General features: G+C 42.2%; 3 protein-coding genes across 5 annotated transcripts; 1 reads left to right on the forward strand and 2 right to left on the reverse strand.

The window, feature by feature from the left end:
- Positions 1–2,179: 2,179 nt before the first annotated feature.
- Positions 2,180–4,845, reverse strand: LOC138208237 (NFIL3 like protein-like). Its single transcript, XM_069165987.1, has 2 exons — positions 4,723–4,845; positions 2,180–4,163 (listed from the first exon to the last, which is right to left on the reverse strand). The coding sequence occupies exon 2, from the start codon at positions 4,087–4,089 to the stop codon at positions 2,833–2,835; it is 1,257 nt and encodes a 418-aa protein (XP_069022088.1). The 5' UTR covers positions 4,090–4,163; positions 4,723–4,845; the 3' UTR covers positions 2,180–2,832.
- An 8,234-nt stretch (positions 4,846–13,079) lies between these two features.
- Positions 13,080–16,753, reverse strand: klf1 (Kruppel like factor 1 (erythroid)). Its single transcript, XM_069165988.1, has 3 exons — positions 16,239–16,753; positions 14,749–15,595; positions 13,080–14,651 (listed from the first exon to the last, which is right to left on the reverse strand). The coding sequence occupies exons 1-3, from the start codon at positions 16,311–16,313 to the stop codon at positions 14,476–14,478; spliced, it is 1,098 nt and encodes a 365-aa protein (XP_069022089.1). The 5' UTR covers positions 16,314–16,753; the 3' UTR covers positions 13,080–14,475.
- Positions 16,754–17,699: 946 nt separating this feature from the next.
- Positions 17,700–20,611, forward strand: cunh22orf23 (chromosome unknown C22orf23 homolog). Of its 3 annotated transcripts, XM_069165852.1 has the most exons (7): positions 18,657–18,694; positions 19,040–19,157; positions 19,241–19,303; positions 19,573–19,722; positions 19,817–19,954; positions 20,153–20,253; positions 20,420–20,607. In XM_069165852.1, exons 2-7 carry the CDS (start codon positions 19,064–19,066, stop codon positions 20,510–20,512), a joined length of 639 nt encoding a protein of 212 aa, XP_069021953.1. In that variant the 5' UTR covers positions 18,657–18,694; positions 19,040–19,063; the 3' UTR covers positions 20,513–20,607. The 3 variants fall into 3 exon arrangements, with proteins under 3 accessions (XP_069021952.1, XP_069021953.1, XP_069021951.1); XM_069165851.1 differs by lacking the exon at positions 18,657–18,694 and adding an exon at positions 17,700–17,762 and having other exon boundaries at positions 19,040–19,319; positions 20,420–20,611; XM_069165850.1 differs by having other exon boundaries at positions 19,040–19,319; positions 20,420–20,611.
- The last annotated feature ends 16 nt before the right edge of the window (positions 20,612–20,627 follow it).

Consider the following 20,627-nt stretch of genomic DNA (forward strand, 5'->3'; position numbering starts at 1 on the left):
CAATCCACAGTCGTGATTTGTTTTTCAATGGCATTTATTTTGTCTTCTGTGCTCAATTTCTTGCCATTAATCCTGCTAATTTATTGCTGAACGCTGACCTTGAAACACTCTCATAAATAAAGATGCCGCTGTTTCTTCTTCATTTTTGTTTATCTATCCAGGAAATGGAATCTGCTCTGGAGCCTTTCTATTATCCCACAAAGCCCGTTGTTCTCATCACCACCATATTTCATGTGCGGTTACGTCAGCCCTGCTTCGTATCAGACAAAACAACCACATCCAACCCACTTTCACACCCACATCCCTTCCCCCTGCTTTGTCTTAATCCACACATGTGCACTAGCTCCCCAAAACACACACAGACACACACACACACACACACACATACACACACACACACACACACACACACACACACACACACACACACACACACAAACCATCATCACCACCATGCTTGCTGGAGAAACTGGCGGCCTTGAACTTGTCCTCACTCCTCCCCCCACCCGTCCTCTGTTACACCACCAACCCCCAACACACTCCACCATTTCTCCAGCTGCCTCTGCATGCAGGCATTCCCTTGGCAACTGTGGTGTGGTGGTGCCTGCCTAGCAACCAGAAGGTTTTTCTACTCCTTCCTATACGGCGTATTATGGAATGGGGGGAAGGTATGCAGACTGGGCTGAATGGATGGAGAGGTGACTACATGATAAAAGATCTAATGTGGTTGTTTTGGTTGGAGCTTGAAGAATGGGTCTCTGGTCAGCTGATCTCCGTCTAACCTGCAGCGTTAAATCAGTTGAGGTTGTAAGAATTGTATTTTTAAAGTTCCTGTCTTGTGCTTGCGCGGTGCTCTGGCTCCTAACATAAAATGTCCTCTCTGCTTGTTATGCATGTGAAGCATGTGATGCTGTAGTGAGCACAATGGAGGAGAAGACCTCTGTAGTAACACTGCTGTGAATGAATGAATGAGTGAGTCAGTGATCCATAAAGACACTTGGCGCCACCTGGTGTTGTTGATGAAGAAATACTCAGCACTGGGAAAAGGAAATATTCAGGACTGCATTAATACATAATAATAATAATAATAATAATAATAATGAAATTCAGTCATATTCTCATATAGGATTTAATAATTCACTGTATGCACCGCTGCTGCTTTCTGGCTCCCCACTTCTTTCAGAGAGTATTTCACAACCTAATCTCTGATGTCCATGAGCAGATTCATGTTGTTTCCAGGTGTCAGTACATCCTGAACCTGTACCCTTCACTTCCATACGGGCCAATCAGTCTCCACCGCAGCTGCTTCCACGCTAAAAATAGCTTCTCTGCTGCTGACGTGATAGATGACTCATGCAGAGGCTCACTCCCCTTCCTTCCCTGCATTCACCCCTCTCTCCCTGCCACTGTCCCGCACCCCACTGTCCCCTCTGAATCTCCAACCTTCGCTCAGTACAAGCAGGCTGACACTGAAGCAGTAGTTACACTTTTAAAGCGTTTATTAAAAGGAGGAAGGATATAACTGATATCAGTTTGTCTGAAAGAGAAACTGGTGACCTTTTCAGAAAGTCTTGCGCAGTGCACCTCCGTCAGGCATTCCAGTGCCACACCTACCAACGCTCTCTCCGTCCAGCCACGCTGAGCCTGTGATGTAATTCAAAATGCAGATTAGAAAAGGCTTCGGGCATTTTACATTTGGATTATGTATCTCTTAAATTATGCGTGGCTTTCAGAGCAAAACAAAAAAACACAGTGAGGTCTTCCAAGGTTTAATTTACCCGATGGATTTGCTCACTTTACCAAAATGCAGATTTATTATAATCATATCTTCAGAGACTGTGATCTTCTGCTGTCACAGTTAAACCTGAAGGCAGGTTGTTTATACTTTTATTTATGTTTTTGGACTTAAATTTTATAACAAATTAGAAATGTTCCTAAATTACAAAATAAAAGTAATTGTAATCAGTTACTGAGAAAAAATATGTAGTTAAATGACTATTCAAAATGCTGGTGATAAACAGCTGTTACATAAGTTAGTCGCCTATATATGATATTCATTCAGTGCATCTTTTAGTTCTCTTGAATTTGAATTTGAATTTGCACAACCTCTCGTCTGCCAAACAAATCAAAGTGCATTCCTCTGAGCGACCAAACTGAGGACACAAACGTCTTTCACTGCTGGAAATTCAAGAACATTTTTATTCTGAGATTCAGAAAAAGACTCAAACATCGCTGTACACTGTGAAGCTCGTCTACAAGCGGTGAAAATAATGTCAACATTAAAACGCTCCAAACACCTGGACGTACAGTAAAAGAAACAGTCACATACAATAAGGAAGCTCCCGAAACCACCATGTTATGTAGTTCTACATTTGGTGCACGTTCAGTGGGATTACGCAGGTTTACACTGCGTCATTTAAATTCATTTTTATTTCATTTCATCACAAATAATCAGTTACTTTACTTTGAAGAAGTGATTGCTTGTTCCAGTTTCAACTGTAACCTGCAACCAATCGCATTTCAGAAGTACCTTCTGTCATAAGATGAAACCAGATTTACTGAACAACCAAACGTCACTTTGATCACATTTAACACAAGTTAATGTTACGGTGAAGAGACGTGTGACGGACGGGTGAGACTGACATCCTCTTCCAGTGTTTCTGACTGACCTGTTCAATCCAGTGTGGAAAAATGTACAAAGTCTTTTAAAATCATCTGAAATCAGCGTGATCCAAAAGTCAGGAATCACTTTTACAGTTATTAAAGGTGTCGTTGGGGAGATGTGACGTCTGTCAGCTGTGGTCTGAATTTGACCTTTCTTCTGCTTTGGCTTTAACCGATCTTAGAGAGCAGCTGTTGGGAGAAGAGCCTCTTGAGCTGAGCCACCTCCTGAGACAAACCCTGGATCTGCGACCTCAGATTGGGGTTCTCTGCTGAATACTTGTTGTCTCTTGAGTTCTGCGGAAATGAATTATAATATTCAGAGGGTGAACCCTGATACTGCTGCCCATATCCACCGCAGGCCTCCTCCTTGGAATAGGAAGCCTGGCCGTCCCAGGCCACCTGCTGGTGGCTTCTCATCTGGTTGCTTGGTCCCACCGTGGCGACGGGGAGGCTGCTGTGTCTGACGTCAGGCGACGGAGACGTCTCCCCTCCCTCGCTGCTCCCTCCGGGGCCTTTGAAGCGCAGTTTGTGCGGGAGGCTCCTCAAACTGTCGGGTGAGTCCTGTCTGCTCACGTACTGACTCTCGCAGACCTCCACGGGACAGATGTGCGAGCCGCTGCCCTGCTGCTCCTCTGCCAGCTCCCTCGGAGAAGGCCGGCCAAACCCGCCCGGCGCGTCATCGAAAAACAAAGGGCTGCCCACGTTGGAGCTGCATGAGGTGGAGACGCTGGACTCCTCCGACGGGCTGTGAGTCGCCGGAGGTTCAGATGCCCTCGGCCGATAATTGGCACCCTGTGGCGCAGGCTGGGGGAGGATGTGCTGGTTGCCGGGCTGTGTGTTGAAGTACGAGGGGCCGTCGGTGTGAGTCTGGTAGTAATGTGTTGTCCTGGGTGCTGGGTGGGCAGAGTGGGGGGCAGACAGTGGCAGGATGGACACGTCAGACGGGTCCTTAACCAGACCAAAGCGAAACTTGAGGGCCAATAGCTCGGCCCTCAGGCAGGCGTTCTCCTCCAGCAGAGCCAGAACCCGCCTCTCCAGAACCATGTCGTTAGCTCTGCGCTTTTCTCTGGACCGTTTGGCCGCCTCGTTGTTCTTCTTCCTCTTGTCCCAGTAGCCGTCGTCCTTTTTCTCGTTGGGAGTGAACTCCCGTTTGCGGCGTGCGTTGCTGCTGTTGTCCTCCTCCCCGCTGCTCCCGTTCATACCTTCAGCGCTGACGGGCCTCTCTCTGCGTTTGGGGGCGAACGTGTGACCCAGGAGGGTTCGGGCCAGCTGGCTTGTGCAGGACAGGATGGAACCAACCTCATCGGTGAAGGACCCAGCTCCTCCTCCTCCTCCTCCTCCTCCTCCCAGGGGTCTGGACTCGACACCCAGCGGGGGGGCCACCGACCGGTCCTGGATGATGGCTCCCACAGTCTGACCCGTCATGTTCAAACACCTGCTGCAGGGTCTGAGAAGAACTCACTGAAGGCTCACAGTGAAATGCGCTGCAACAGCACCACCTAGTGGTGAAGAAACACACGCATGCGGTGAGGTGAGGATTTGTTTACAAGGTTGCAAATTGTTAAACCGACTTAATAGCCTGCTATTAAAAGCTCTGATGGATTTAACAGCAGGAAAAATACTTTGAAATCAGATGAAAAACTTTCGTAGTAAATAAATAATTGGAAACGCAACAGTTGGATGAAGCTTCCTTATTGCAGACACACTTGTCTTATTTGATTTTAAACCCAATATTTTACCCAAATTATACACGAAAACCTTAATTTACAGCAAATCAGCATATATGCTATTTTATAAAGAGGGATATCGATGAGTCAAAAGAGACACAAAATGAAGATAAAAATAAGAAATATGAAGATAAAAAAAACAACTAAATTTTACATAAAACATTACATAAGCCTTGAATAGTGTGTCGTTTAGCTTTAAAGTGCTACAATCTCATCTTCATCCTATTTATGATAAATTAATTAAAATTTAATTAAAAAAAGATCCAGTTTTTTTTGTTTTGTTTTAAACGATGACATAAGTGACAATAAAATGTGTAAATGTTGTACTTACAAAATGAAAGCGCAGCTGAGACCTTCGACAAACTGCTTCTCGTGTGAGACTCGTGCTGCTCCGTCGGTTCATCTGGATCTTTCTGAGCCGCAAAACTCCGCATCTCCCTCGTTTCGTCCCCCTTTCTAGTTCAACCGGGGTCGGAACCTCACCCCGTGTAACCCCCCCCCCCCCCCCTCCTCCCCCCAACGGGAAGCGAGCTGAGTCAAAACAGACGCGCTGCTTTCAAAATAAATCCGAACCGGTGGTTTCATTTAATATTTGATGGCAGCCGGCGGGAAACAGCAACAAGACATATAATATATATATATATATATATATATATATATATATATATATATATATATATATATTAAAACACTTTATATCACAGTAGAAATTTGAATACACAACTGGCCACAGTAACTGATCATGTGAGATTAAAACCATAAAACAAGGTGACAGCAAAATGCATTGTAACTGGTGAAAAGCCTGTTGTAAATATTACTGCCCATATTTCAGCTACATGTTATGACGAGATAAGCATGTTAAAAAAATGACAGTAGGGTACATGTTCATATTAATGTTTAGCACACCGTGTGTTGTAGGTTAGTTTTCAAATTTATTACTTTACAGATTACTATACACCCAAAATGGAATAGCCTAAGTATTTATTCATTTTAATTACTTCATCAAAGTGATGCAACTTATTACATTTGCTTAATTTTTGCTTACTTATCTGACAAATGTTTTTGTCCTAAAGAATATTTGTAAACTAGGCAGTGAAAAAGCTCAAAACTGATAACTGTTTGATTACTTCTCTAACAACTGTTTTAAACGAGGCAATAAAGGTGTATAAATTTAAACCAGGCTGTGTAAACCTGAATCAACACTGATGACTGTCAAACTTTTAGAGAAAGTTCTTCAACATAACTTCAATTAAAATGTAATGTTTTGGTTTTAAAGCACAGAACAAGTATCTCTTCATCTTATCCAACAACATGGCAGACAGCCTCGCGGTTCTTTAGATTAATGCACGTTGGTTTGATTGGCAGACAAGAGGCGGGCTAATTCAAAAGAGAGAACCAGTAACAAAGCTTAAAATTTTACTTCAATAATTGACAAAAAAACAAAACACAACAGCAGCACATTGTGTCCTTAAATCTTTTTGTCTTTCAGTAGCAGTAAATTATATGAAATATTTATTTTAATTTAGTGGTTTTAATTGAAACAGACCAGCTGAACATGGCCCTCTGACCGACAGGATGAAGCGTATTTATCTGCTGCAGTTGTATTTTCAGCAAAAAAGAGTTTTTTAAAGTTAAATTCGCCACGTATCTGTTTCAAACTTGATCCACTCGTGGTTTTGTGTCGTCTCCCTGCTTTATCTTTTTTTCATGTCTGGGTTAGATGAGGTCATCCGGTGCTCATTGTGGCTGGAGTTGACCTCATTTGCTCTCTGCAGGTGAGCACCCCTGACGGACAGTTCAAGGTACACCCAGAAAAAAATAGTGGTCTGCACACACATGCAGAAAAAACAGCAGATGATTATAATTTTATTTCAGATTATCAGACATTGTAATCCAATGAACCCTTAGTCTTTTTCCGGTTGCTGTGTGAGAACGTCAGAAGCTCATCTCTGTGAGTTCATCTATAAATTACATAACCCTGAATTGTAAATGACGAACGTAAAGGCATCTGAGCGGAGGGCGAAAGCCAGAGAATGCTGGTATGAATGGAAAAGAAAAGCTGTTATGCAATCCACAAAGAGAGAGCATGTGAGGTCTGCGCCCTGCTGGAAGTTCAGGCGGGGTGAGGTTACACAGAAAAAAGGAACGTTGTTCCACGAGGGATCTGCTGGACAGTGAAACTTCCTCTCTGCACATGGAAACGCTTCACGCTGAACCTCTCAACCTCCTCAAACAAGGCGACACTTCTCATTTAATGTATGCAAATCCTCTCTGGACCAATGTGGCGACAACAAACACGACAATGGACCTGGACAGAACATGTTGGTGCACGGCTGCAGCGGAGACTCAGAGAGGCTCGGTGGGGTCTGAAAACTGTCCGGCTGTCCCGAGGCTCAGCCCAACGAGCTGCCAAATAGTGTTCAACCAAACATTTCAGTTTCCACCTGTAGTTCCAAAGTTATCTCCTCTTTTAAATATTCTCAGAGACACTAACAGCCTCCGGGAGCAATAAACTTACACAGCAAAAATATGTTTGTACGAAAGTCCCTAAAAAGCGATTCAGTCCTAAAAATCTGCTGCTTTCCAATTTAAATCAACTTGAGATGTGTTTTTGATATAAAGCAGCCTTTCTGCAATAATGACAAAACAACTAAACATAATCATGGATGGATAAACAAGACTGAGCATCTGCAGGCAGAGCTGTGTTTTGTAATGTTCACCATCAGTCTGAGTTTGTGAGCTAACATTTGCCAAAGAGCACCAAGAACACCTCAGATGACGGGAATGTCATTTATTAAGACATATATCACCTGATGGTGGCGCTACATAAATAATCACAAGTAATAATAATAATGATAATGATGATGATAATAAACTTTATTTATATTAGAAATACAGTTCAAAGTGCTTTGCAGCAAGAAAAATGCTTGCAGTGCTTCACATTAAGAGCAGAAATAAAGGTAAATGTAAATTTTTAAAAAAAGAAACAAAATGCAGGAGAGCACATCAAATGAAACAGAGTTAAAATATAGAAGACAGCAACACGCATTTTAAAGGTGCCGTATAGTGCAAAAGAGCTTCAGGCGTAGCTCGTTAAAGCCTCAAATAAACAATTATGTTTTCAGCTTTATTTTTAGAGTTTTTACCGCCAGCTTCGCTGAATGTTTACGGGTCTTGTGATCCACAGCTTTGGAGCAGAACTGATGAAAATGATTATTTAATCTGTTTTCAGTTCAAAATCTAAATCTAAATTTCGACTGTAATTGTAGAGCAAGACTTTGTGTTCTTTGGCACTTTTTGCTATTCTTACACAAACTAAGTGGATAAAATCAATAACCACGCTTGAAGACCACATGGATCCACTTCAGTAGGACTCGGTGTACTCTGCCATCACCTCTGTCCAAAGGACTCATTGGCCGTGAAGGGAAACAGGAGTTAAGCCCTCTGTGGTACAGGGTGCCGTTTGTGTGCATGAATAGACACTTGACTGACTCACCTTTGAACGTCAGCTCTGACCCTCCACGACTCCCATCACGTCCCCCGTGTGTTGTGCTGAAGGCTGATGCTGTAACAGTCATCGGCCTCACTGGACATGCTTCGCTGACAATGTTCCCGCTCTGCACTGGGTTTTATGTAACTGGAAATATTGTGCAAAATGTTAAAAGCCACAGCGTGTTGTTATGTGTTTTTAATGCCACGTCTTCCTGGAAGGATCTTCAACGCACTTTAAATAATCGATTCCCTGCGACCTTGCAGTGGAAACCCTTGATCACAAACCTCCCTTCCTCAACGTCTAAGTCTTTTAACTGATTTTATTTTCTGCTCATGTTTTAATATGCCCATTAACTAACTTATTTAGGTATTATCTGCATTTCATGGTTAGATTTTACCTACTTTGTTTTTGCCATCAAGTTCTATTATGTAAATTGCACATTTAGTTGATTTATAAAGGAACACAGTATTCCTGCCAAAGAAACACACATTTATTTCTTCCACCTTCAAGAGAGCCACTAGTTTCAGTTTTGGCTTGTAAGTTAAATATTGTTGTAGGAATTAGGTTGAGGTGTTTTAATGGGGTTCGTTTTGTCTGATGATTAAACAAAAATAGTCCACCAACAACTTTGCATGTCAAAGTCATATTACTACACAGTAAGAGAATTGTTTAACAGTGAATAAAGACTAAAGGCTTTGTCTCAGATAATAATTTTTTTTATTTCAGTTTGGGGTTGATGTTGGAAAGTGAAAAAAACAACAATAATGAAGCGAACCATACTTGATATTCTGGTAGGGACCAAACATCAAGATATCTTTGCTCTGCTGCTGAGTTAAACCATTCTTCTTCTTCTTCTTCTTCTTTAATTATGTTATGTAACCCCCCCCCTCCTCATCACACACATACACACATACACATACACTGTGTGAAGATGCCTAAAGTTGCTGCACATACAGTTTAGATTAAAGGCCTTTCGTCCGTCTGCGTTGCCTCTCCTTTAATGTGGATGTGAAGTGTTGTTCGCTCCTTGAAAAAACAAAGACACTGGGTCATTGAGGCTGTTCTCATTTGGCTTCTTCAATCCAGACATATGCGACCTGGCCGTGATCGGACCACAAGTGGCCGGCAAAAGTACAGGTGGTGGAAACCCACTGAGGGAGCACTGAGCTCAGATCTGTTCAGGCCACCTCCAAATAGCCAAATGGAAACCGCCTCATTTTACGGCCTGTGCAAAGAGCAGACTGTGTCCTTATTTGACTGTGTGGGTACGCTCAAGTTCAAATCAGGAGAATCAGCCCTCCCACCCCCACTGTCCCACGTCCCTCGATCCACTGGACTCCCACCGCCCCTCAGCAGACTTACTATTGCAGCGGCTTTTAGCCCCTCTAATCCTCATCCTGCTTTTGGACAGAGGGCCAAGATTCAAATTATGTGAGGTTGTGTAACAGCAAACAAAACAGTAAATAATTCTGCATAGTCTTGCAAAAGGAAGGTAAAACACTGTGCATTGGATTAGTGAAGTCAGGCCCGAAGAACAGACTCTTATTGTGCTGGACGGGTTTAATCAGCGTTTAGAAATCCTCGTCTCTCTCTTCGACTACACGGAGGGCTTCCAGTTTGTCTCCGTCCACGAATGTGCAACACATTACCAATGCAGACAGATGTCTCCGTTTAGAGGCTGATATCAGCGCTGCCCTGAAGTAGCTGGGGTTTAATAATGCAGAGAAAATCCATTTATAGATGCTCACCAGAGAGACAGAGCTCATGAAATATTAACGCATCAATATACCGGATGGCGACTGGTGTCTGAGTGTGTGTCTGAGCGGCTGCGTGCGCGCTAAGGTTTATTTCAGTTCACAGAATTATGATTCTGTTACACAACAATTTAATGTGCTGTTTAGTAATTGGAAAATGTTTTCATTTTAAAATCAATGGTAGCTTAAGTTATTTGTTACGTGTCAAACCTCAATGGCATGTGGTTCATACTTTATGATGCTTTCAAGAGTATATTGTCTCTTTAACGTGCAGAAAGTCATTTATATTTGTATTATTTCTGACTGCAAAGTTTAAGGGAAAGCCAGCTTAAAAAGCTTGTGATTCATGCAACAGATATTTAATTCATTTCTTTAAAGGATTCATAAAATTATTTATTAATAATACTCTTAATTTAATTTCCAATACTTCATTACCATTATGTATATTAGTAGTAAATGTGACACTTCTTCATGGCTACCAAGTTGATTTCTTTCTGCCTTAATTTGATTAAATAAGTGCCCTGAAATGACTCCTCCACACAGGAAAAGTCATACACAAAAAAAAAAGATTCATCTGGGCTTTTCCACAGAGGAAAAAAACAAACAAGAAAGAGGCGGAATTTAATTCTACTTCTGTCCTCAGTAAACCTCCCCTTCCCTGCTCAGCATTCAAGTTGCCCTTATGTGTTGCGTGTGGCTGACGGAGAAGAGGAAATTACACCGCTTTTTCTTATAAAACAAATCAAATCAAAATGGTTTTATTTTGCATTTTCCATTGAAAATTTTAGAGTGTGGATTTATGAAGAAAACAAACTGTGAGAAAATAAGTTAATATGCATTTGTAAACATTGCATAACTGGAGTTGCACGTGGTCCTTAGATTTAAATTCTTGGCCTGTTCACGAGCGATATAATGAGGACAATTGTTCTCTTCGACTTGGCTCTTGGTCTTGGTTATGTGTCTGTGCTTGTCTTGAAAACTGTTACTACCTCTATTACGCTCTCTATATGTACAACATGTTCTAAACCGGGATGAGGAACTAGAAAGTGGAAGTAGAAAGGCGCCTTGTTTCACAGTGATTGTTTGTTCTTTTCAGGGCACTACAGGTCAGAGCTCAACCTCCGTCCTCACCTCACCTCTAAATCCCAAATCACTTTCCCCGAAACGCTGCACCAAAATAAAGTCGTACTGCAGATGGAGCCTAATGACCAATCACGTACCTGTTGGTGAAATGTTTGGGATTTACCTTTGGATATCTTGCAAGGCAAGCAGAGTCTCAGTGGATAAGAGCTTAGTGAAGGCAGAGGAGTGTATCTGGAGCACTATATTTATAGGATTACCTCATGTGGATGTGTTTGGCTGTGAGCGTGGTGATGTGTGCACAGCGTGGATGTCCCCGGTTCACCCTCTATGTTGTCCTGGATTAGCAGCATTAAGAGGCCAATCATAGCCATGATAGTACGCAAAAAAAAAACTTGGAGTGGAGCTCGCTGCTGTACTTAATGATTTGTGGCGTCCAGTAAGATTAAAACACCAAAAACAAAAGACTCTATGTCGCCATGTTCAGGCCATCCAGAAAGTAGAGATGGGTTCATGACAGAGTAAAGACCACAGACTGGATATAAAAGCGTTCGTAGCTTTTGGGTCTGAAAAATGAGGCCGATGTTGAAGTGCCTTAAGCTGCAATACCACCGAGTGCCACTAGAGGTTGGCTCAGAAAATCCCCTGCCTCCATTGACTCCCATTCAACTTCCTCTCATGAAATTCGAGGTCAGTCATTTTTTTCCAAGAGTTATTTTGGTTTTTCTAGTTAAAGTCACTCCTTCTTATTAGTTGTCTGTTTGATTGACAGGCCTGTGGTGCAGTCAGGTTACAGCTATCGGTGGGCGGGTCGAAGTATCCAACCAGATCGAGTCAGATCCAGCGCTCGCTCCTCCCACAGCTCGCCCATATATGGTCACTCCTGACTCCAAACCGCTGCGAACTAGCAATATGGCAACGACCCAGTATCCAAACTCGAGGCTTCGTTAAGGCCGCTCACAAACCAACAGGTGACATCAATGTCAAATTCATAAAATGTATTATGTATTATATGAATTGGGCCTAAATTGACATCATTTGAGTCAGCGTTCGTTGGACTGAAGCCTGCGACACTGAATCACTGCCTCCGACCAACCAGTCAAGTTGCAGTTGACATTCATGTTTGTCGCAACTTGTATAATATGTGCATCGAAGACTTTGTAGGAATCCTCGTGTTCACTGTTTGGCCGAGAAAACCGATTCTGGTTGAGCTAAAGTTCCAGCTATGACAGTAGACGATGCTTCGAATATGGATGCTAAAAGAAAATCTACAATTTCAACAATATCAATGCTTAACAGACGTTTTCCATACAATCTCTTCAGTTTCAAGGTTGATACCCAAGATAAGTGTCCCCCACTGTGGGGGAAATGTGGTCACAACCGCCCCTTTTGTTCCTTAGTTATGGCATCGCATTCACAGGAATGGGACAGACATCATGTAACAGTGACCTTTGACCACCAAATTCAAATCACTTTGTCCTCGAGTCCAAGTGAATCTTTGTCCCAAATTTGAAGAAAGTCCTTCGAGGTGTTTCTTAGGTAATGTGTTCAGTTGAACTGGATGGATACACTGACCTCGACCCAAAACCAAATCAGTTGTTGGTAGAGTTCAAGTGAATGTCTGCAACCATAACCCCGAACGAACCGCAAAGAAATGGGTGTTTATACTGAACATCCAATATATAAAGAATATCGGTTTGAGTTGATATCAACATTATTTTTTACTCGAAGGTATCGGCCCCAAAAATCCGGCATCGTTCAAGAGCTAATTTAAAATAGACTCTTTTGCACAAATGATAACTGTGGGTCAAACACATTTTTTTTTTTATCCCTTTATAGTTTACCTGTGATGTCACCGTGTCGATGGAGATCTGGCCCGTATTTACAGTAGATGTGCACAAAATTCAAATGAAATAACTTTGTGTTTGCAAATGTTGTTGTGTTTGCGGTTCCGTGTCCTCCCTCGGGGTGAGCACTGGTGAAGAAGGAGCTCCGCAGTGTGATGATGTCCTCCGTCATCTGACATCATCAGGATGAATCAGTGACTGCCGAGTTACATAAGAAGATTTTCATCCCGACATCAGACTCACCCAGATTAGAAACACAGAAGAGTCAAATGCCAACAGTTCTCTGATACCAGCCTGCAGCCAGGAGGACTGCACAGAGATCCGACTGCCACCTACAGGCCGAAGGCTGACATTACACTCGGTATTTGCTTGTTTTTAGTTTTACTCACTCTGAAAACAGGAGTTTGAAACCTGTAACAGTGGTGTTAATCTCATTATAGAGATTATAGAGTAGATGTGTGTTTTTAAGATCAGCCTTTAAATAAATTATGCACCACTGAGAAGTAGTTTTACAGCATTAGAAGTCTTTATTATTGGAATCATGATGATGAAAACAATCCTTAAAAGGCTTAAAGCACTCTGAAAATATAAAAACATTGTACAATAGTATAATAATGTCTTTAGATATAAAACATTATAATAATAAATATCTTGCTCATTTTTAGTTGATGATAAAACAACTTGAAAAGATGCAGATTATTTACAGCTTTGAAATCTGTTTGAAGAGAAAGAAAGAAAGAAAGAAAAAAGCAAACGTGTATTTCTTAACTTAAAATTGATCAACAAATACAAAAACACATAACCCTTCTTTAGTTGTTTTATGATACACTTTTTGGCACGTAATATTTTGAAGGGGAAACAGACAAAGACATCGGATCGTCTCAGCGGTTGTCATGTCTTTGTGCTGGATATCCTGATGTGTATTGTACTGTAAAACCATGCTACACACTTCTTGGTTGGTCTTTTGTTAGTGTTTACGTCTGCTGTTAACCTGCCCACAGAGTGTACAGTGTTTGTCCAACTCACCCTTCTTGCTTTAAGCACACTAACTTTACATCATGAGCATGTGTTGTTGTCCTCGCTGAGCAGCTGGCACTTACAGAAGATTATTTTATTTTAGACTTTTCGAGTGAGGACATCAGTTTTTCAGCTGGTTGAGTGAAAACTGAGTGTTTGGTTTTGAAGTTTAGGAGTAAAGTTGAGGGTTAGGACCGGAGTCAGGCGTTGCACCACTGAAGGTCCTCAAGATACAAAATGTGATGTTGAAATATTTTTTGGAGGTATGCTGATTTTAAATTCTGCACACAGGTTACCAGGAGCACCGGATACGAGACTTTAGTAGCTCCAGAGGAATGAAATCTGATGAATTGCTTTAAGTGATGTCACATGAGTTTAGCATCGTTAGAGACAGATTGAAAATGAGAAACAACCCGCGGTTGTTCCTCGTCACTGCTCGACAGTAACTGTATGTCACGAACACCCTGTGACCGAAGTCTGTGACCGAACTGTCGGCCGTCAGCTGGGTTTGTGTTTCATGTCCTGCAGGTATCATGTCCTGATATCTCTGCTTCTGATGCATCTCTTGGTGCTCTTTACAAAACTGTGTCCATTATAAGTCAGTAACTGAGGGTCACCTTTGAAACAACGGATATCAATAATTACATAAAAATCTATTTTATATGTTGAACTGACTCATTTGTCTTTTGAAATAAATCAAAAGCAGATTAAGACAGATTCCTACAAACCCAATGAAGGATTGTCTACGTTTGAATTTATTTGAATTTAAATGGCAGTGGTTTGTCTCTCTCTCTCTGTCTGTGTGTGTGTGTGTGTGTGCGTGTGTGTGTGTGTGTGTGTGTGTGTGTGTGTGTGTGCGCGTGTGTGTGTGTGTGTGTGTGTGTGTGTGTGCTTCAGGTGTGTCTCTTCATGTGCAGAGCCAGGTGGTCAGAGCGGGAGAAGGCCCGCTGACACAGCATACACTCGTAGGGTTTTTGACCCGTGTGCTTGCGGTAGTGACGCGTCAGTTCGTCCGAGCGGGCGAATTTCCAGTTGCAGCCTTCCCATGAACACTGGTACGGTTTCTCCCCTGGTGGTTAAACGATAAAGAAGACAGTAATCAAGAAATAAATAAATTAAGTCAAACTTTGAGATTAAGCGTGTGTATTTTTGTTGCTGTTGGTTACCGGTGTGGGTGCGGAGGTGGGCCTTGAGGTGGGAGCTCTTGGTGTAGGTCTTGCTGCAGCCGGGGTATTCACAGCTGTGGATGGCGGGCTTCTTCTTCCCCGCCGCCTTCCTGCTACGCTTCCCCTCCACCGCACCGGGAGGCAGCGGCGGTCCGATCAGCAGCGGCTGCTGGTGGAGGGGCAGGTGGCCGGTGGCCTGGCTGTGGGTGTAGTCGCAGAAAAGGCCGGCGTTGTGGTTGAAGTAGCTGTAGTGTCGAGGGTCAGAGGTCACAGCCTGAGGTGGGATGAACCTGCTGTCGGGGAAGGTCACCATGGGGGGGCGCTGCTGGGCATAGTAAGGGTGGAAGTCCCATGATGTGACCTTACTGATGCTTCCTCTGCTGTGTCTCTCCACACTTCCTCCCTGATGGAAGTCAAACTGATTTACGTTGTGTACATTTGGAAATGAAGTCCGAGCGGTTTGGTCCTCGTTGTAACCCCGGTGGTACAACTCCGGCTGGACTGCCGTGGTTTCGGCCGGGGACAGGAGCTCGGCCATGAGGCCGCCGCTGCTCATCTGCAGGCTCTCCTGGCCCGGTTGGTCCTTAAACACGCCCGCCTCTACGTACGCTCTGTTTGGGTCGAGCTGCGGGAGCGGTTGGCTGTTGTTGTCCAGGGAGGGGTTGAGGTCAGGCGAAGGGCTGATCCAGTCAGACAGCAGGAAGTCAATGTCCCAAGAGGCCTGGCTGTCCTCATCCAGGAGCTCCTCGGTCATTTGTCGGGAGACCTGCAGCTGCTTCGAGCTGCCCGGTGACAGTTTGTCACTTGTAAAGTCGAGAGGGAGAGACCCGCCATCAGACTTCCACACCTGGATGTTGAAGAGCATCGAGAACCGAAGATCACCATAAACAGTTATGTTGGACTTCATTTACAGGCTCACATTTTTTTTTTAATCTCTTTAATGAAGATTTCATTGGTTTCTGTTTGTTATTTCAAGATAAATGTAAAGTTATTATTTCAGACTATTCTTTTTAAATTAAACATCCACTCCTTGCAAACCATCCTCAGATTATGTTCAAACTACAATTTTTTTTTAATGTTGTTAGCAGACAGTTTGTCTAACTAACAATAAGTGCAATCAAACTTCAGGAACAATCCCTCACTAATTATTTACATACATACATACTCAGATTATTTTAAAGGGAAATTGATCATACTTTTGAAAATATGTTTTCCCAACCTGTTCATGAAAACTCACTTTTCTACTAGTTTAGATGTAAAAGTTTCAGTTTCAGAGTTACTTAATAAACATTATAGTTCAAAACAAATATAAACAGTCTGTCAAACGAATATTAAGTGAAATGATTCATCTGTTTTGTTTTTTTTACAATAATCCAGATCATACAACATTACTGTCATGGTTCTCTCAGACATGCAGCTGCTGTCATCTCTTCAGGTCATACAATATACAGCAAAAAAAATGTTTGCGTAAGAACCAACATGATACTTACTCTCATATCGTCAGCGGAGCAAGCGAGGTTAGAGAAGGAGCTGAAGGACGGGAGCACGGCCTGGGTAACAGCCATCAAGCACTTTGATACGGCAGCAGGTGTAAACAGCAGCAGCAACAGTCAAGTCTCTTTTCTTTTAGTTTTTTTTACCTCTATTTCTCACTTTTACGTGCCGTTGTTTCCCCGAGCTAGCAGAAAGTCAAACCCCAGCTGACCAGGCCTCTCATCCCCGTTACAGTGCAGAGACAGAAAGTTTCTCAAAAGCTGCCTCCTTTCGTCATTCCTCCCTCGCTATCTCCCCCTCTTCGCTCTTGTCTATCTCTGTCAGCTGCGAGTTCAACTTCAAATCTCTCTTTTTCATGTAGGTTTGGACCGTTAGGAGGTGGAGCGTGACTGTGAATTATTTCGCTGGCTCATTTTCCTCATCCCCTGAAGATTGGTTGTTTTTAATCACAAAGAAGCTCTTCTATCTCACCGCTGTCTTCCTCTTCTGTGGGATTCAGAGCAAAAAGTCACTTCTGAAAACACTGATGAGCATCAAGCTCTCATTTCACCAAGAAATACCAAGAAACTTGAATCACTAATGCTTAGATCAAAACCCCAAAATAGAGTTTCAGTGCTGAAGTCCTCATTCATTTATTTTACAGGTAAAACACAAGCAAATATTCGGAGGTAAATATGCTGCATGATTTGCTCAAACTTGTGTCTGAAAGCTTTCAAAGTTTGAGTAATGAATCAATAATTTTAAAATTGTTGACACCTACATTCTTGAAATTTGAGACTACAAACAATCAGAAAACAAACATACCTTTTTTGGTTTGTTTCTGGAAAATGTGAAATGACAGGCAATTTTATTTTACATGCAGCGCGCATCATGAAAAATGGTCACAACCAAAAAGCAAAATAACTATAATTTCAAAACAAAACAAAACAACAACAAAAAAGGGGGTGGAGTGGGGGGGGTAGAAGTAGATACATTAATGACAACAATTTGAAAATTTCAACAACAAAAAAGCTATAAGATCAAATAAATAGCTCTTCAAACATCATGCAAATGTTACATTTCCATCCGGTCGTGGCTGTAAAACGCAGTAAAAGAAACTCATTAGTAACAGATCATCGTTATCAGATGACTGCTGGTCGCTATCTAATGAAGCAGAGTGCAGAGTGAGTTCATGTGCACATTTCATCTTAATATGGGATGTAAAGTGTTAATAAAAAAACATATAATTTAAAAAAAAAAATAATAATTGTATGTAACCTTTTGTTGCTAAGCAACTTCTTTACACACTTTGAACGTGAATAACGAACTAAAAACATGGTAAACATGTGAGCTGACTGTCATACAAACATATAACGGAAACAAATAATTGATGTGTAATAATTCTGATGGCTATAAAAAAAAAAAAAAAAAAAAAAAAAAAAAATTTTTAAAGTGCATTTCTTTTGTTTTTGCAGGTCGGTCGGTGTCTGTGTGTCCGCGGTGAGGACACCACGTCTTCTGAGAAGACCTGTGTGTGAAAGGTGATTATATTCGGTTTGCTGTTTATCTGCTGACGTGGTGTAAATGCAGGCTGCTGTCCCCCCGCAGATAAAAAGAGTCCCGGCTGCTGCTGAGCCCCGATTGGCTGATAAAGACTCTCTCTTTCCCTCCGAGTGTTATAGGACGGCGCAGGACGTCCTGCTACTTGGGTCTCTTTGTCTTTTCTATGAGGTGCCTAATACTGAACAAAAATGTCATATTTTTTCTTCGTGACATGAATTTCTTAAAAAAAAAAAATCTCTGCGTGCAAAGTGGATCTGTGTAGCTCTAAATATTGTCTTTTATTTCTCTTATTTCATGGAGTATCCTCTCAGTGAAAATATTCCCCTCATGGCATGTCTAAAGCCTTAAAGCTTTAAAGAGTAAAATTATGAAAATGTTTTACGGTATGAGAAGCAAATTCTTGATTTTATGGATCATGAACTGATGAAGGCATCGATCATTAAAACCAATGTCTCCCTCTAGTGGTCAAAACCTGCTGCATCTTCTGGTCCTCCTTAAAAACGGGGTCCATCATAATGTCAGTCACTGAGGATCTCCTATTAAACAATGGATATCAATAATGTCGTAAAAAATACATCTTATATGTTGAATTTACTCGTTTGTCTTTTGAAATAAATATAAGTCAGATTAAATGCAATCAATAGTTTGGTTGTTTTGGATCATTTTTTAATGTGATATTTTGGACGACGTACCATAGTTTGACATTTTTATGTGATATTTTGGACGACATACCATAGTTTGACATTTTTATGTGATATTTTGGACGACATACTATAATATACTTTGTACAAATCAGCCCTGCGTGCAGCTACAGCCACTGTTTACATAGCGTTACCATGGTCACGCTCGTGGTTACTCGGTTGCTACGGCAACAGACCATCGTACCGGAGAAGACGCTGCGATCTTCCAGGTGTGTATTTAAATCAGCGTGTTTACGGAGGGGTTTTCCATATATAAAGAAAATGGAGGATATATATATTTAATTTCATTTTATTCGATGCGGTTATATGTTTTGTATATTTTTCTCCTGTTAGTTTAAGCCAAGAACAGTGAAATCAACAGTATCTTAACCAGCTAACGCAGCTACCAAGAAGTTAGCTGACAGTTTGAATGGTAAAGTCAGTTATCTACAACCTACAAGACAGAAAGAGTCTTCAGCTGGTTAACCTACTGAAACTGAGATGAAACAAACAAACAAACACGTGCTATGTAACAAAATGAAATGTGACGTAAAGCCTGGCCTTGTATCCTGCAGGTGAAGCTCAGCTGGTGTTTTCAGATGGAGAACTCCTCACAGGGATCAGCTGGCGGAGGACTGTGGAACAACTGCAGAGCCACAAAGTGCAGCCGGGAGACGGAGGACATGCTGAGAGGTGAGAGGACCTGGAGGAAGTCTCGACAGCACCTTCGTCTCGGTTTGTGCCGTGTTCTCCTCACCTTCTGTCCTCCTTCCCAGTATTTAAGGAGGAGTCGATGCTCACCAGCCTCCACAGAAAACAGGTCAACAAAAGCCCGAGAAGTACGTCTGTTTCGAGGTTGGAAGAAGGAACATTGGTTTTATTGGTGTAGCAGCATATTGTTTAAAACACAGACACTATCGTGTTATAACTTCACGGCTGAAAGCTACAATAATAATAATAATAATAATAATAGGGACTCCGTCCACTAATTAACAAACAACCGCTCAATGAGTGCTGGATCCACTTTATGAAACAGTTAGTATCACAACGTTTTGTGTTGCCACATTAAAAACATGTTTTTTTTTACTTTCCCCTTAAAACGGAGCAGCGTTGTGTCCGACCTCTAGCCCCACACAGTCCGCTTCGTCCAGTAAACCGGTCCAGAAACACAGGCCGGTCTTTTCTCAGAGACGCAGTGCAGAACAGTGTCGATCTGGGAACAGCTACGAGAGAGAAAAGTTCAGTCCTGGTCCGACACGTATGTTCCTGAAACTATCCCCCTTTTTTAATTTGTTGTTGTCGAGAAACATTCGGTCTCCTCGTTGCTCATCTTTTTCTCCACCTCCCTCCAGGAGACTTGGAGAAAGAGAAGAGGAGGCTGCAGAATATCTTCGCAACAGGAAAAGATGAAGTCAAAGCGCCATCGTCTCAGAAAGCTTCTGCTCGTCAGAAGCCAGAAGAACCGGAGGAAAAGGATCGGTACCAGGAAGGTGAGGCAGATACAGATGAGGTGGAAACGTCACAGCAACACATCCTATCTGAATGGAAATGGTTTATTAAGAGAGCATCAAAAAATTGACCTTAATAGTCTCTCTGACCTTATAAAGTCCATTTGTGGACCTCCGACTAAATACTGTAGATCCAATGCACCTCAGATGAAGTCTGTATTGTTATTTTTTTCTCTGCAGTTCTGAATGAGATCAAGGAAAGACGCCAGTTTCTGGACGATATGGCGTCTCTGGGTCAGGAGTGGCAGTATGTTGAAATCATCAACGCTCAGATAACACAGGTGAACCAGCGGTTTACATTTAGATTCTTATAAATATAATGAGACGAAGCAATTCAAACTAATCCTCAAAATGGCATTAGGCTCAGATTTCATAAAACCTGACAAGCAAAAGAATCATTTAGTCTCTCTGGGATGAAACTGTTCTGTGTCACGACTCCAATTACAGAAAATGCGTGAACTGGAGGAGCTGGAAAATCAACGGAGAGCAGACGGGACAAGAGACGGCGTGTCAGGAGAAGGGACGGACCGGCACCACTGACCGGACACGTGGAAGGAAGGAACGCACCGTCAAAACAAAACCATTCGACGCAGACTTGATCTGAGCATTAAAACCCACAACAAACATGATCTACTTCCATGATCTTACTTTATTC

This window comes from Embiotoca jacksoni, unplaced genomic scaffold, assembly GCF_022577435.1.
Source record: "Embiotoca jacksoni isolate LCO1_2020_lvr unplaced genomic scaffold, fEmbJac1.0.p SCAF_36, whole genome shotgun sequence".
NCBI classification, from domain to species: Eukaryota; Metazoa; Chordata; class Actinopteri; family Embiotocidae; genus Embiotoca; species Embiotoca jacksoni.

What these genes read in the sequence shown, in the direction of transcription:
- LOC138208237 (XM_069165987.1), bottom strand. Translation starts at nt 4,089, where the DNA reads ATGACGGGTCAGACTGTGGGAGCCATCATCCAGGACCGGTCGGTGGCC.
- klf1 (XM_069165988.1), bottom strand. Translation starts at nt 16,313, where the DNA reads ATGGCTGTTACCCAGGCCGTGCTCCCGTCCTTCAGCTCCTTCTCTAAC. An exon ending in GCTCCGCTGACGATATGAGA is followed by an intron (nt 15,596 to 16,238) that starts GTAAGTATCATG and finishes TTCAACATCCAG; the next exon opens with GTGTGGAAGTCTGATGGCGG. An exon ending in CCACCTCCGCACCCACACCG is followed by an intron (nt 14,652 to 14,748) that starts GTAACCAACAGC and finishes TTTAACCACCAG; the next exon opens with GGGAGAAACCGTACCAGTGT.
- cunh22orf23 (XM_069165851.1), top strand. Translation starts at nt 19,064, where the DNA reads ATGGAGAACTCCTCACAGGGATCAGCTGGCGGAGGACTGTGGAACAAC. An exon ending in AAAGGATCGGTACCAGGAAG is followed by an intron (nt 19,955 to 20,152) that starts GTGAGGCAGATA and finishes TTTTCTCTGCAG; the next exon opens with TTCTGAATGAGATCAAGGAA. An exon ending in TCAACGCTCAGATAACACAG is followed by an intron (nt 20,254 to 20,419) that starts GTGAACCAGCGG and finishes CTCCAATTACAG; the next exon opens with AAAATGCGTGAACTGGAGGA.